At 43.7% G+C, this 17,261-nt stretch overlaps 1 protein-coding gene across 1 annotated transcript in view; it reads right to left on the bottom strand.

Moving 5' to 3' along the window:
• Positions 1-17,261, bottom strand: part of LOC147707023 (adhesion G protein-coupled receptor F5-like) — a 948,772-nt gene that overhangs the window by 375,996 nt on the left and 555,515 nt on the right. The window contains exon 12 of the mRNA XM_086926247.1: positions 5,304-5,513. Coding sequence (XP_086782373.1) covers positions 5,304-5,513 — 210 coding nt within the window. The remainder of the gene's footprint in view (positions 1-5,303; positions 5,514-17,261) is intronic.

Consider the following 17,261-nt stretch of genomic DNA (forward strand, 5'->3'; position numbering starts at 1 on the left):
TTGATCTGACATGCCAGACTTCTGTCTCTTTCCGTCAGTTTGAATGTCAAGCCCCCTGCACCCTCCAGCTTCACGTCAGTCACACGTCATGCAGCTGCGCGCGCACCCAAGTTTCCAATTTCTGCTGACATTGCAACATTTCTGTTAGTGCCACCCCTTTGGTGACACCTACTTGTGACGATTCTAGCACGCACCTCTAGTTCACGCCTCTTGATTACGTATTGGTACCACGTGTATACTGTTATCTTGTCTTCTCTCAGCTGTTACGCCTCCTGCCTTATTGTGTATGACATGTATTAAGTATATAAGCTATGAACTGTTAATAAAATGCAGCGCGCTCTATCTATCCCTTCTGACACCCCTGTGGTGGTCAGAATCAGATATTTTGTCATGACCATTCCTTTCTAAGGAATAAAACCCCTAAGAACTCTAACACCACGGACTCTGTCTTTTTTCTTCCGATCTGAGTTATTATTGATTAAGTACTTACCTGCATAGAAATTAAGAGAGTAAATTAATTATTTACGTCACCCTGCTGCTGACACAACCATACTCCCTTCCTCCATTCAATGGTGTGAGGAATTGTCTGATTTTTTCATTAACAAAATAGCCAAGATTCAGAAGGACTTGCTTTCTGCGCTGCCAACGGCCAGCTCAGTGATTGGCTCCTCCCTTATGTCATGTCACTGCGATATTCAGCAGTTCACTGATTTTTCGCTAGCTGCTGAGTGTGACATACTGCCACTTCTCCAGTCCCTTAAATCGGTCTCACCCTCAGACCCTTGCCCTGCCCGGGTACTTTCAGAAGTGGCCAGTATTGTCTGCAGTGAGGTCACCCAGATAGTGAATCTTTCTCTATCCTCAGCAACGGTTCCCATAGGTTGGAAGCAGGCAAAGCTTCTGCCGCTTTTAAAAAAACCAGGGCTGGATGCTGCTGTTCCTGGGAACTACCGTCCCATATCCCTTTTGCCAGCATTGGCCAAAATCTGTGAGAAAGTGGTTTTTCGCCAACTTGAGAGCTTTGTTGAGACCTCTAATGCCCTGCATCCAGCTCAATCGGGTTTCAGGGCAGCCTACAGCACGGAAACAGCTCTGGTTGAAATGGCGGAGGCAATCCGGGAGTGTTTGGACGGTGGCGGCAGAGCGGTCCTGATTTTGCTGGACCTCTCTGCCGCGTTTGACACCGTTCCTTATGAGCTCCTCCTCGCCAGGCTGTCTGCGGTTGGCATCAGTGGCTGCGCCCTGGCCTGGTTGTCATCATTTCTATCAGATAGGACACAACAGGTCTGGATGCCGCCCCATGCCTCAGAGCCTAAACCACTCCTCACTGGGGTCCCTCAGGGATCCACTCTTAGTCCCCTACTGTTCAATATTCACATCACTCCCCTGGTATACCTGGCTGAACAGTACGGGGCTAAGATTATCGGGTATGCTGACAATACACAGTTGCTGTTTACCTGGCCAGATGACCATCTGGATACCACAACAGTCCAGCTCTGCTTGTCCTCAGTCTTTCGCTGGCTGACTATGGCCCAGCTGAATTGCAATGAGGACAAATCTGAGGTCCTCTTCTACGGCTCCTTCCCTTCCAGCTTTAAAAACTCGCTGTGGCCCCCGAACATTCCCAGCCCCAAGGTGATGGGAGGCCCCACAAAAAATCTTGCTATCTGGTTTGGGTAGGGCTTAAGATTCGAGGACCACATAAAGAAACTATCTGGGACATGTTTTGCTACTCTGAGAATGCTGCGAAGATTTTTCCCCAAAAGAGACTGTTGCCCGAGCTCTCATCCTAGCAAGACTGGACTATGCGAACGCTCTGTTTAGCGGTATCCCTGCTTATTTGGTTAAACGCCAGCAGGTTATCCAGAACGCCGCTGTCCGCCTCCTGTTCAATGTTCCGAGATGGAAGAGCGTCCGCTCTCACATGCGCAGCCTTTATTGGCTGCCAGTGCCACAGCGCATTTTGTTCAAATCCCTAGTGCTCTCGTTTAGAGCAACCCACGATCAAGGGCCTGCCTATTTGAAGAAACGGTTCATCTTCTATGCCCCACACGAGCTCTTAGATTGTCCTCCCTGTTTAAGATGACTCTTCCACGCTTCAGGCGAACTAGACAAGGGGGTCAGTCCATAGCCGTGGTTGCTGCCCGGGCTTGGAATGCCCTTCCCCTCCTCCTGCGCTCCATTCAGTGCGTAGCCCAGTTTAAGAAAAACTCATCTATTTACTAGTGTGACATCAGTTGGTCTCTGCTCTGTCTTCCTCTGCCTCCCCCCATCGCGCCAGGATATTCCCAAGTAATAGAGCGCGCTATAAAATGGTTTATACATACATACATACATACATACTTAGATGCCAAGATATTACGCGGAATTATGGCATCCCACTTGCTGCCACACATGTCCCAGCTTGTTCATATTGATCAGGTTGGCGTTAGACCCAGGCAGAATACCTCTCAAAATTTACCTAGATTACCACAAGCGTGGCATGCTCCAAGCCTAAAGGAGAATGGTGCACTGGCCCAACTAGACATTGATCAGGTGTTCGACTCAGTCGAGTGGGAATATTTATGGATGACGCTCGAAAAAATGGGGCTGGGTCGGAAATTCATCAATGGATTAAAATAATTGACACTAAACCAACTGGCAGAGTTAAGTTACGAGGACAGCTTTCCGGACCAAATGCACTGATGAAAGGCACCGGGCAGGGTAGCCCACTGTCTCCTCCTATATTTGCCATGGTGATGGAGCCTCTGTCTATTACACTGAGAGAGACACTGGGAAGATGAGTGATACCATGCACGTGGTCTCAATGTACACGGATGACACGTTAGTATATATGCGCCAGCCAGACAAAGCAGTACCAGCTCTTCTCACAGAACTTAAGAACTTTGGAGCAATATCTGGTCTACGTCTTTACCTCGGAAAGACAAAATTGTTCCCTACGGGGAGGCTAGCCGGAAAACCAGAAAATTACTTACCCAATGTACGGCTGAACTGGGTATTAAGGGAGATCAGGTATCCAGGGATGTGGTTGTTGCATAACCCCACTGCCTATCTAGAAATCAACATTGGTAGAGCAAAAGATGGCATTAGTCGTTCTGGAAGGAGCTTCCACTTTCCCTGATGGGAAGATTAGCACTAATAAAAATGGTCCCTTTACCAAGATGTTTATATGTTTTGCAGAATTAATTGTAAAAATCCTGCACCAATATTTTATAACACTGGAGTGTTTACTGACAGAACTATTGTGGGGTAATGGGAGGAAGCAAGTAAAACTTGACACTCTCCAACAAACATGGGAGGCTGGACGAATGGAGGTCCCACGCCTGGAGCTCTATTATGTGGCCACGCAACTTCAGAATGCTGTACATTCGATGGATGGGCATAAACACTGGGTAAAAGAACTATTGGCAGACACACATGGAGGGGTCCCCTTGCCTAAGCTCTTAATGATGGGGGCTGAGGTGCCCGAATCATATCCATATATTATTCAACATGTTGCAGCGGTACTGGAAATGGCAGTTAAAAAGGTAGTCCGTCACGCACCCTATGCACCGCATATACCATTATCGGTGGGGAAATCCTTTAAAAAGATAACGGATTCTATGTCCATTGAAAGATGGATGGAAGGAGGATGTCACACAATGGTTGATCTATATAGAAATAAACAATTCATAACTAGAGAGGAAGCTGAGAATATATATGAACTAGGCAGGGGTCAATTTTTACAATATGCAAAGATTGCCCAGGAAATATGGCCTACATTTCAGCAGGAACTGCCCACTACATCGACTCCTCAAGCACTGCTAGACCTGACCAGAGGACGTAGACTAGTCACACATTTATACATAGCGCTAAGAGACGATCTCCCCATAAAACCCCTTCCAGTGCAGCGAAATTCAAACTCATCCAATATAATTTTATACATCAGATCTATATGACCCCATTGGTCTTAAATAGAATATATCCAGGCCGCACTAATAAATGCCCTAGATGTGGGCAAGAAAAAGCGAATTTCATTCACATGATATGGGACTGTCCCACACTGACGCAATGCAGGGGGAACGAAATAGATAGGATACAACTTGCCACCGGATGGAAAATCTCAATCTCTGTAGTAATGTTGGTGCTGCTCCCCATGCCTAAATCTAAAAAGCTCAGTAGACAGTTTGTCCTAATAGGGCTAGTGTTGGCTAAGAGGAGGATAATGATCAGGTGGTTCACCTCGGATCCCCCCACACTGGAGGGATGGCTAAAGGACAAGGGTGAGTGGGGAACCGCAGAGCTGGTGAGAATGAAAATAATTAGGAGGGATGAAATGGAAGTAGAGGATGCGTGAGCCTGGTCCCTCATGATAGCAGACATTAAAGACCCCCAACCCCGTCTCAGACGAGGAATCAGCGGGGAAGGGAGGGTCGGGCTAAGGTGCAGTGGGAATGAGCAATTGAGGAAATAAAACAGAACGTAATGGAGGCATGACATGACCAATGGGAAGATTGTTCAGTTACTTCTTTTTCTAGAGATTTGAGACGACAATGCGGGAGGGGGGAACGTTGTATTGTTTGTGGTTAAAATGGCATAATAACTTGTAAATATTTATGTTTAAGCATTGCACCTTAAAGATAAAGATGTCAAAATATAGATACACAGATAACGGAAGAAGGTATATATGAAAGAAGATATAGCTAAGGTATACGTGTTATATTAACTCTGAAATGCCAATACAAATTTCAACCAAAAAATGATTTCCATCTACTAATCACATTCTTCTCTCCCCCTTATAATATTTATTGGATAGTTGATATAATATAGGGATAGCTGAATACCAAGACAAACACAGGGGAATTTCATAGTATGGCAATAATGATGTTGAGTCTATTACTGCACAGATGTATTTTGCATAAAATGAGTGCATTGCATATTCTAAAGCTGATATGAAATCTGCCTTAACTAGCAATCTTTTCTCACTCTCACTTACACCGATGCATGCAACAATATAACATAACATTATCAATTATAGTTACTGTATTCAAACCTGTTGACATACCATACCATTTGTTAGCCATATTACAATATGTTCTAAATGTATTTAGAAATTATAACATAATTTCCAAAGCCTATTAATAATGTTTAATATTAAAGTAACAAATCTAGTGCAAAACATCTCTTGCCATCAAAAATGAGAAAATTAAAATCTGAGCATTTAACCCAAATGAAATGCAACAGCGAAATTAATTGTGCTGCATATGTGAACAAGGCTGTGCCCCATCCTATAAAGGGTCAACTTATCACTAATTTGCACTTACTAGGTTTTGATGAGCCTTGGACTTTAAATTGAAAATTATATTTATTTGAGTCTGTTGCACAACACGTTAGGTTCACAATTGATGGGCACGGGTATATTCCATCCACAATATTTGTTCTCAGTTGTGATGCAGAAGGCAAAGGCAAAATCGTGATGACAGAGCTGATGCTGCTGCTTATTATTATTTGAAATACTGTGCAGGTATATGTGCCTAAAACAAAATATGAAGGGAAAAAATCAGGTATTATATTTCAACGGCCTCAAACATCAGAAATCAATATTATTTGCAGGTATTTGGCTATACATTTGAAAGTAATTATATGATGTGACCCTGAACATCCTTTTAGTTAAAATATATTATTTAACATTTTTTATATAAAACACTTATGTGGTAAATGCACGTTTAAGAAGATACACTGGCCAAATTCAGAGTTCCATCACTGCGTATATCCTTTAGATAATCAGAACATTGTTTACCCCTACTATATTGGCAAATTAAATTAGATCATATTTTGGCATCTCTACTAAGGCAGCAACTTAACAGTAACATTCAGCTGAATTTTGAAAAAACGGGTGTTTTGTACCAGTAAATTTACAGACAGCAGACAAATCTACCTGTACAGTTTCTAGCAATATCCAATGATTCCAGCACAATTTCTGTACTATTTATGTGCTGATACAGCACTATAGCGCTAACGAGGAGGTGTACTATTAATACCGAAATTCACAGTCTTCTGGGTCCTGCTGTGGAAATGTTCCTACATTTCCTATGTTCCTTCCTAGCGAGGGACTGTTTTCAATCTTTCATAGCAGAGGTTTCCAACAGGAATTCATACTTCAAATTTTTGGAAATGGTGGTTATAATAATTTTATTTTTGGTTCTACCGTTTTTTAGGTTTCAACCTGGCGAGGGCACGCAGTGCCCCTCCCAGATCAAAAACTTTTGTCAACAGTATGGATGTTCGGACCGCCTCTGTTTCCCATTGGCTAGCTCCATAAATGGACGCTAGCCATTGGGAGACAGAGGCTGTCAATCACGCTTTCTGGTGAAAATGCGATTCGGGGGCGTTTCTGGGTCTTTTTTTAAGCCCCGCCCCTTTTGTCGTGTGTCCCGGGCCGCGCTGTGATTGGCTGCAGGCCCGGGACACCCCGTGACCTCATTTCCCGGGCCGCGCTGTGATTGGCTGCCGGCCCGGGACACCCCCGTGACGTCAGCCAATCACAGCACGGCCCGGGACCTGACTTGTTTTTATTTGTTCCTTCATCACCGTATATTTTGTTGATTCATATGTATTTAGCCTAAGTGATGTGGTAATAATAGGGCTGACCCCTATATAGACTGCGAGCATCATCGCAACCATCACTGTGGAAAGCAAAATGTGCTAGGCGTCCCTCTGGGCAGGTTGTTTGTGCATGTCAAAATACGAAGGCATGTCTACCTCAAAATATTTCTCTCATGCCCTTGTGGCGTGTGCATGCTTTAAAGGTCGTGAGTACTCGTATTAATCCTAATGCAGGGGCGGATCTGTTATGTTGTTCTAGAGCAGTTTATACTCGAAGTGCCTAGCTGCCTTCAATCCCATATCAAGCAGTTTTGTAAAAGGAGAAAGGGTGCCCGCTCTATTCAGCCATCCCATTCAGCTGTATTTTGCATAGGAACATGTCAAAAGCAGTACCGTCACTGTACCCTCCTAGTCACAGCCAAGGGGTCCGAACTGAAAGAAGAGGGCGGAAGAGCGAAATATCACAGGCTACTTGTATGAGGGTGAAAATTCCCAGCAATCACGGACATTGGCTGCGTGTTGAAGTCTTACTGTACACGGGGTGAAAGCTCTCTCCTCACGGTCAGCTGTCTTTGAAGACCGGTCTGGTAATACCAAGGAACAGTTCCTGTATTAGTAGCGCTTGTGCACTTCCGGCATGTTGGAGTTAAGGTAATTAGTGGAAAACGTGTCGTCTATCTTAAGATAGTTCAAAGGCCATGCGTGTGTCAATAGTGAACCTGAGAAACGTATTCAAGAGAGAGCCCACACGTTTTCCTTTGCATTGGTAACTAAAATATGTATATACATTATTTTGCCGGTTTCTCATCTATCGATGTCCTGCAGAGGTCCAACTACAAGGGCCGAAATGCGTCGACCCCTTTGATTGTAGGAGTTCGATTTAAATCTAATTCGTACTACGTGGGAGACTAACGCCTTTGAGGGCAGGACGTTCCCTCATGGGTCTCCCCATAATGGAATACCTCTAATATGGACTGTATATAATAATTAGAATTCGCAGCTGTATATATTTATGATAAAAGTTGTGGAAGAGGGACTAATCCCATTGTTTGAGGGGCTTTGTATATATGTGTATTTGTACTGTAACACTTAGGACATTTCTTTTATACGAAAAACATCTACTACAAAAATCAAGAAAGACTATGTTGCATGTAGATGCACTTCTTTCTGCACCTCAGCCTAGGAGCTTGGGGTTTTCGCTTCATGATGAGGCTAATAAATAACATTTTGGGCATTATATTCCAAACTAATGACGGATTAATATGCTTACTGGTTCAGTGGTATACATGAAAGGCAAATGCTACATTATTCCAGAGGATTTCTAGCACAAATAACAAGGACATTTCCGCATACGTTCCAACCCTTCTTATATAGAAGTGGAGTTAGAAGATGGGAAGGCGGGGGCACTGCCTCGGCCAGCACTATCTGCATAATAGCATTTCTTTTTTTATGTCTGGTGCGGAATTTGGGCAATGGGAGGGATGGTGGGAGAGAACAGATAACAGCTGGCAGGTTGGGAGGCAGTCATAGCTGCCAAGGTTTCAGATTGCCATGTGTAACATTTCCATATTTTCTGTTAAATTATGAGTGACATTTCAGCGACTATGAGTGACACTTTCTTGCGAGCAAAAATCATGCAATGAAGACGAGGGAAACTTCTTAACATCAGAAATTACAGCCATTTGAAATTCAAGAATCTCCAAGAAGTTCATGATACTGCTGCAGAGAATCAGAAATTGAAGGGCGCTAACCCTAGTGCCACCTCCTGACAGATGAGAGAGAGCCCTTCTGGCAAAAGAAAACACTACCATGACCACGGGCACCGGCGCACCGTAAGTTACACAAGATCAAATGTGTGAGTCACTCTGTGACTCACACATTTTGATCTGGTGGGACAGTGTGTGCAGTTCTGTGACAGACAACAAGACAGACAGGCTGCCTCTCAGACACAGAATCTGTCAAGTGACTAGCGTTAGTGCTTACATTTCTTAGTAAGTTACTAAGTGTGTTGAGAAGTGAGTTCAACTTGTTCTCTCTCTGGCGGCTAGCCACGGTGACTGAGCCGCACGGCGGGGGTGACTGATGTGCACCTCGGCCACCTGCCTCTCGTCGGACAGCGGACGGGCAGCACGACATGCCTGCAGCAGTGTGCACGCTGCAGCACCAGTTTCCCCGCACACGCTGCGCAGCTGCGCACAGGCCTCTCGTTCGGCTCTGCCATCATGGTGAGACTCTGCGACTCAGAGTCCCGCCGCCGGCCGCTTCTCTTCTCCAGAACCGCCGCACTCACTGCATGCCTGCACAACTTGTCATAACTAGGGCAGGCCCGGGGACTCCCGGTAATTTAATTGGGTAGCAGGGTGAGTCTCCTAACGTGATCACTAACTCTGTCATGTGGTCAGCGCCAGGCGGGAATCGAGCCAGCACTCTGCAGAACTGCACAGTTTTGCACCATTGTAGCTACTATTAAGCAGCAAGCTTCAAAAGGAAGCATAATATTTGGGCATGCTGCACGGGCTCTGCCAGGCAGCCTCTGATGTAAATTAGTGTCTCCTGAGTCTGTGGTGAGCGAGAGCAGACTTGTGCACTCAGCAGAGCAGCCCCCCCTCTCACACAGGTCAAGCGCGCGCTAGCAGCACCCTGGCGTTAATTTAGCCAAATTTCAGTGTGTCAGCAGAGAGTGGGCAAATGCGTGACAATGCATTTCGGTGCGGTGTTGCGGAACACCACACTGAAATGCATTAGCGTCACGCATGATGCGTGACACTTGGCAGGACTGGGCAGTAGGACAGTAAAAAAACAACCCTATAACATTTTTTTTCTCCCCCTTCTTATGGTGGGGGAGACTGACCGATAACAGGAGGGTGGTAGAGAAGGAACCACACCGACAATGGGCGGGTGTGGGTGGGTGAGAAGAAGCAATACTGTCAAGGGGATGGTAGGGGGGGTTTGCACAAAACTAGCACCAAGGACAATGAGATTTGTGGGGAGGTAAGGGAAGGAGCAACACAGACAAGGGTGGCAGTGGGAGGAGGAGAAGAACCATAATGGACATTGGTGGGGGTGGGAGGGGAAGAAGCCCCATTGACATGGGTGAGGTAGGAGGAGGAGAAACACCATGAACTCAGCAGGGGAAGAAGAAAGTAGTATGTAAATCAGCATGAGTGGTGGAAAGACAACAGTCCAGATGAAGTAATCTGTTCATTGTCCATGCTCCTGCCAAAAGTAGAAGAAGTGAAGCTGGAAAATCCTGGACAATTTGAAGGCAGCAAAGAAGAGTGGCAATGATGCCAACAAATGGTAAGGAATGGGTGGGCATAATCTGTCTGCAGTAGAGGCCTAAAAATTATTATGGCTGATTACAAATATCTTAATGTATATGTACATCAGCGGCATCCAAATAACAATGAAGTCGCTTAAATCAAGTGACCCCAATAGATCCAGAGGCTTAGCACACCATCTGAATACAAACCAAATGTGAAGAGCTTAACATGCCTAACTGACAGAACAGAATGCAGAACCCTATTTGACGGCTGTCTCTTACCCCCACCCTCCGTTGTTACTGGTGTTTGCCATCTGCTAAGTACAATAGGCCATTAAAAGTGGTTCCAGCGCTTTAGTGGAGTAGGCATGACTTTGCCAAATTGTTGATGGTTTCCATCATAGATCGAAGTCTGAATGGTTTGTGGTGAGGTGTTGCTAGTAGGATGAAGGAAGTGACTGTGTCGTACTTAGGCTCTCGTTACGAGTGCTCATCATATTTCGATTTCGGTGGAAACAGGAGTTTTGCAATGTTCTTGGAATTACAAGTTTTGCATGACAACGGTTACTTCTGATTTTTCTGCCTGCGTATTTCTTCAGGAAAACTGAGCAGCAATCTTCCCAGACAAAAGGGCCTGGATTGAGAGAAACTCCCGCAGAAATCAGTGTTCAAAGTGTGATTCCAACAATGGTAGAGATAATGTTGAAGTCTGTAAAAGGGGGCTAGTACTGCCCTGCAAAGGAGTCCATCTCCTGTCATGACTCCTCTGACCACTGCTCGCAGCACCTCATGCAGGTGTCCTAAATCCGGAGTGAAAACTCAGACTATAGGGCTTCATCTGAACTCAAGAATACAATTCCTGTATCAAAGTTTCTAATATTCTGCATTTGATTGTGGAATTTGCACAAGATGCTTTGTTGGGGGTCTATGGTTATCATCTTGTGTCTCACTGATTGTACTCTCCTCTTAGTTTCTTTTGGTTCGTGTCCTACTGTTCGGTTTCCTTTGTCTGATCATCTGTGGTACTGTTTGTTTGTGTTCCCGTTTTCAAGTAGCAATTTTCTGGGTTGTATCTTGTTTTACGTGCTGTCTTATCCAGTTGTCGTTGCCTTTACTTTTATGTTGGCATGCACGTTTCTGGTTCTTTTCTCACTTTCTCATGCTGCTCTGTTTCCTTGACCTTTTTAGGTTTCGCCTGGCGTCCACTGCGCAGCAGTGTTCGCGCATGCAAAATCTTATGTTAGACAGTACGGGGCTTTGTTCCGCCTCTCTCTTCCATTGGCTAGCTCCATAAATGGAGGCTAGCCATTGGAAGAGAGATGTGTCAATCTTCGCGGGAGCAGATTCGTGGGCGTTCCACTGTATTTTTCGCTCTCCGCCCCCTTGCAATCGTCATTGCGGCGGTGGGCGGTGGTTTATTATTTTTTTTTTTTAAGGTTTGTTTTGGCCATTTTGAAAGTGTCGTTTGCAGGGGTGGGTTGTGCTATTTCAGTTTCCTGGCTTTGCTAGCAGTTAAGCGGCATTTGCACTTTATATGTCTATCCCGCCCCCCCTCCTGCTGTCCGTTCCCGCCCCCCTCCCGCTGTCCGTGTGCCCGTTCCCGCCGTCCCTCCTGTCCCCCTGTTTCTGTGTGCATAAGTTGCTGTAAACTCTGCAGGAAGATCTCGTCTGTGTGCCGTTTTATAAATCTCCGGCAGAATCTCCCTGTGTTTGTTGTTTCCGTTGCTGTAAGATCTGCAAGAGGCTCCCCCTACAACCCTTTGTTTGTGTGTCTGTCTTGTGGCATTACTGTGAGCTGCGAATCAGAATCGCCCTTTGACCCCTGTGTATGTAAGTTCAACTGTGTGCCTCGTGTAACAGTCAGCGCAGCGAGGAGCACACCCTTAAGTGCCTGTAGGTCTTGTGGTACTGCAATCTCAGTAGCAATGCCCTCTAGCCGCGGTGTGACTGCATACATCCCCCATTACCGCAGTCTCCGCAAGCACAGGCTGACAGAGCCCCCGTGAGATTTCCAAGGAGGGGTGGGGCGGGCATGAATGAACCGCCTCTTTGCAATCATCAGGGCCATTTGTTTCCAGGATGTCAAAGATCAAACTAACGTTTAATAAGCCATGTGACCCATGTCTGTGGAGGGCGTACCAGTCCCCCTTCCCGTGGAACACATATTTCTGCTGCGAAGAGTTCCCAGCAGCAATCTCTGAGCCCTTCCAGGCATTTGCTGAAGTCCAAGCAGCCACCATGCTTGGCAAGCGACATGGGGAAAGGGGAGGGCCCTCTGGAATTAATTTCCTATCCGCAAAGCTCTTTGAATTTTGGGGCCTTTATGATCACAAAGGGAACTGTGAAGCGTTTGTTCAGACTGGGCTTGCTTCCCCCCCCCCCCTTCATTTGCCTCCCCTCCTCCAATTTATTTATTTATTTCATGCGATTTTATATAGCGTGAACATTACCCGAAGGTGTCATGTTTCAGTCATGACCCCGGTCGGTCCGGAGTTTACTACCCCCCACCCTGCCCCTCCCTCGGCCCGCCCCACTGCCCCGCAGCACTCCCTCCAGGAGCCCCGACTGCACACACATGCACCAGTACCTGGCATGGGATCAGCTGTAGGTTTTACCATCTAATAATCCGTATACAATAGTTCACTTCTACCAGGCTGGCATTCACGGGTTTCAGACAGAGCTGCAAGTGGCTTCATTATAGACATGTTATTTTCAAGGCACGAACCAAATTAAAATGAGTAAACAAAGGTTTAAATTGAAATAAAACAACCTAGGCACTTAAATGTAACACTTGTCAAAAACAATATTATCCACAAAGAGAGGTTACAAAAGGTCCACATTCAATATTTATTAACACTGTTGTTAAAATCACATATCAAAATTCATTTAAAAAGAAAATTGCAATTCATATTCCAAATACCAAAGACGCAATAATTGGAAATACAATAAAAGAAAAGAAATTCGTTCTTAAATTCAATTAATAGTTGAAAAAAACAGTAAAAAGTGGCAAAGGGAAATAAATCTCGACGCGCGTTTCGGCGGCCAGCGCCTTCTTCGGGAGAATAGCCACGTGTATTATATAAATTTAGCAAGATGGTATTGTTAAAAAAAATCTTGTGAATAGATGAAGAGCGTTTCTTCACTCCCAGACCGCAAGGGATTCAGATAGACTAAATTGATGCTGAAAATAAAAGATTCCGTTTGTTTCGGCTAGTGTTTGGTAATTCAGCTAATTCTGCGACATACGCAATACTCGCTACTTCTGTTGATGCCTGGTCGCCTGATTTATATGTTGGGTTCAGGTCGGCGTCACGAGTAACCTTTGGTTTTAGTGTGATAGGAATCTGCTCGTATTTCGAAGAATCACGACTATGGGAATTTTGTATAAAACCAATGATAGTAGGCTCTGTTGCAATTTCGAGCAATTCATGCACTCGCTCCGCGGACCGGTAAACATGTGATAAGTTACCAGCTTGGCTGCTGTAGATGAGAGTAAATCTACCCGATGGGGAGATTTCTTTCACGGTCCAATATTTGAGTAGAATTAGGACGGCAGTTCGTAAGAGTCCGGGAGCGAGGATCGGGGTTCTGTTTAGCTTCTTTTCAAACCGATACTAACCGTGGGAGGAGTTCTACCTCGCTATTTAACCTGTTTGGGGTGGGTCAGCCGGTTACAGCTGAAATGAATAAAGTATTCACCCTCAGCCACAGTTCACGTATGCCGCCGTTGGCAAGTGAACTGAGGGACTTTAATCAAACCCTGATCACATTCACACAAAGCGCCTCTCTTCACTGTTAGCAGGAGCATGGCCGGTAATGCGACCCTTCAAGGTTTCAATGAACAGCAGCACGAGTCTTGACTCTTTGTCACTGATTGGAGAGGAAGCAGGTGTATTATTTGTCTGCAGCAAACATACTCTCTGCTAAGCAGGCCAGAGCCCTTGTGGCGCTAACAAAAGGAGAGCTTAAGTTCTGTTTACTTGGACAATGCACTGTATGGGCAAACCCTCGGGTCACAGCAGTAACTGAGGTGCAAGTCCAACATGTTAGTGGGGATCGATATCATTTAAAAGCAGGGGGTCTGTGTGGTGGGTGGGTGCGTGTGGCTCTGTGTGTGTGTGTGGGTGTGTGTGGCTCTGTGTGGCTCTGTGTGTGGGTGCAAATGCAATAGGTCACGCATTTGCGAGAGATTAAGCTATTGGCATTGTAAATGACTGCCATTTATTGATCTGTTTTCAAAAACAACACATAAATAAAATGTTTGTCATTTACATGCCAATAGCTCTAACTTTTGCAAAGGCGAAACCGTTGCATTGTAAATGCTTGTTTCTAATTTGAGGTACTGGCATATATGCATCTCATCACAGGAGTGCTAACAAGCATTCTCCAGTGTTCGTGTTCTACCCCTTTAACATGGTAGTAGATGGTGTATTCATGTTTTCGCACGTGCCTATTAAATTTGACCACATACATGTGGTGCAGGCACCTATGGTATAAAAGTAAATTGTCACATGTGGACTGCGGAGTGGATTTAGACCACTGACTAGTGACTTCTTTCTTAGACCCAAGCTGGTTCCTCTCACCTTAGGAGCGATGTGGACAGAGAACTTGTCTGGGCATGTTTTATGCTGGCAGAGAAGATTCCATATTTTAATACACCACCCGTGGATGGCTGAGAGGGCGCCATCAGGGTAAGTGCACTTCTGATAGCATGTACATTTCAGAGAAAGACTTGTAAGGTTGCTTTAGTTGAGACCAAGGGTACTGCTGAGAATGCTGCTAAATGTCTACTGTCAGAACTTAGCAGGCATAAATTCACAATCTCCACCAACAACTGCCGTGTTGCTTATTCTTGGGTCTTTCTGGGTAAGAGAAAATCAGAAAATATGTGTACTTTGAAGGAGGCAAGAAAATGAAAAAGCCTCCTGGCTCTATCTTTCTGGGAAATGACTAATCCTTGATTGTGTGCCCCATGTACCTAAGCTTTGTTTGCATGTATGTGTGTAGGTATTTGATATCTGTACATATGAAACCTAGTTAGAAAGCAGAAAAGTGATGTACCTCATCAAAGCCAGAGATACAGTTAATGGATAAGGGAAGTTGACTCTTACTGCACCAGGGGTCTCAGCTTGCCTCCGATTACTGTCTTTTTTCTGGTACCTCATTAGCGGTCCCATTCAGTTTTGGATCCTCGGGTGTGGCCAGGAGGAAGAACTTCGCAACATGAAAAGACTGACTGAGAAATGTCGAGAGGACCAGGGAAAATGCAGAGGTTACCAGAGAAAGATACAACTTCATTGCACAAAGTTCATGCACCCTTCTAAACTTTTAGGAAGCTGATCCACGAGCACATAAACTAGATTATTTGATACTGTAGAACGCTGTCTGCCTGCAGACATCAATCTTGCCAGGCTAGAGGATTTGGAGTAGCAAATAAAGTGAAAAAGTGGTGGATTTAGTTTGGCAGGAGCGGGGCATTCACCAAAAATAGGTGTTTGTTTCTGTCACCATATGTATCTTAGCAGATGTCCTGTAAGTGACAAACTCTGTATCAGACTCAAAGTCTGCAGGTACAGTGTGATAGACTGACAAGATAGAGAAGTGATCCCAACAGAGAAGTGAGGTCTGAGGCAGCAAGTTTCAAGTTGACCTATTTGTATTTGGGGCTTTCAGACAGTAGCCACACTGACCGCACACTTGGGGCCCTAGATGTAGCTTTTTTGACCTCAAAAGGTACTTTTCTGCCTTGGTCACTTACGTCTATAGACTTGCACCAACTTTTACCTTATAATTGAGGTCAATGGACATTTTAGCAATTTTCTTGAAGAAATGATATCTTCCAATCCCCTTAAGCAATTCATCATTTGACCTTGTTTTACTTGTTGTACCTTATTTTTTATTAAATTGGCTTGGAAATGTTACCGTTTGGTTTTCATGTCATGTCAGTGTTACTTAAATACTTTAAATGCATTTCTCTATGTAAGGCTTAAGACGTTTGAGCATTGGTTACAGAGATAACCCCAGGATTTCTCAATGAAATTGTATTAACCTAACAAGACGTTTAGGCGTTAATGCTTTACTCTCTTAGTTAATAATCAAGGATCAAAAAAGTCGGGGTTCCTGCAAAGCTAGAATGCTGAAATAATCGCTGATTGGCACAACTCGAAGTTGGTTATAATTCTGCTTTCATTCCAATTTACTGTGTCAACTAATCTTTGGGTATTTTTTTATTACCACTGTTCTTTAAGTTAAGTCTATTTTATTACATAATTTTGTTTTTACTTTTCGCCTACAAAGGCAAAACTATCATATAAAATACAACATGTATTGTATATTGGACTTTTAAAATATAAGTAATTATAGTTTGAAATAAAGAGGGTAAATGTAATTAAATAAGAACAAGCATTTGAGGCTTTGCCAATCCCTTTTGGCGATCATGTACAGCACAAGTAGGATTCAGTGCAGGAAGGCCAAAATAAAAATAAAGCGCAAGATGATGCGGCCACAGATCCTGCATTATTTTGTAGGCATGTGCATGTGGTATGTTATGTGTGTGCACATGCGTCATTACATGTGTCTACAAAATGATTCAGCCCCTATTTTTTTAGTTATTGGTACAAGATGGATCAGTAAATAGAAACAATAATGAAAGAGAAGTAGTGCAATTTGCTGTTTGGTCTTCCCTCAAAAAATATACCACTATACTTAAAAAAACAAAAAGAAGACAGTGAGCATGAGAGGCAATGAAGAAGGGGATGAAGAAACAACAGGGAGTAGGTGAGAGAGGAATAAGCAGTTCGCTATGGAGAGCAACACGGGGCGAGGGGAGCACATGAGTAAGAAACAAGGTGTTTGTACAAAATATCAAGTTTTTTTATATTGTGATATTTTAATATTGTTGCCATATTATTACGAAGGAGGAAATATCATGGACAATTATATCACAGGTATGATGTTTTTTATAGGTGTGTTTTGATATCATTGTTAAGAATATTGTTGTATTATGTTTGAAATATTTCTGTTTATGTTTTAAGTGTGTTTTTTATACTTTTATGTATCTTAATGGGTAATATGTAGTTTGTATGATTTAATAATTTTTATAATTATAAATGTTTGGACTAATTTGTTTTTAATGACATTTTATACATGATTGTTTTAAATGCCATACGCTTAGTAGTGGGGTGTTGAGCTTATGGGGGGAAATGGTTGATTTATCCATAAATTTGTGATATTTTTATTTGGAAATGCAATGTAAATTAACACAATTGAAATGTGACACAATAATGTGTGTACATATTTTCTTTCTATAAATGTAAAATGTATTTTTAAATTTGTTTGTAATTTCTTTAAAAAAATTTGAATAAATATTTTGAAATCATGTTACCCTGTTAATAAATAGTTAAACTGGTGATTA

The sequence above is a fragment of the Lissotriton vulgaris genome, chromosome 6 (genome assembly GCF_964263255.1).
Source record: "Lissotriton vulgaris chromosome 6, aLisVul1.2, whole genome shotgun sequence".
Taxonomy (NCBI): Eukaryota; Metazoa; Chordata; class Amphibia; order Caudata; family Salamandridae; genus Lissotriton; species Lissotriton vulgaris.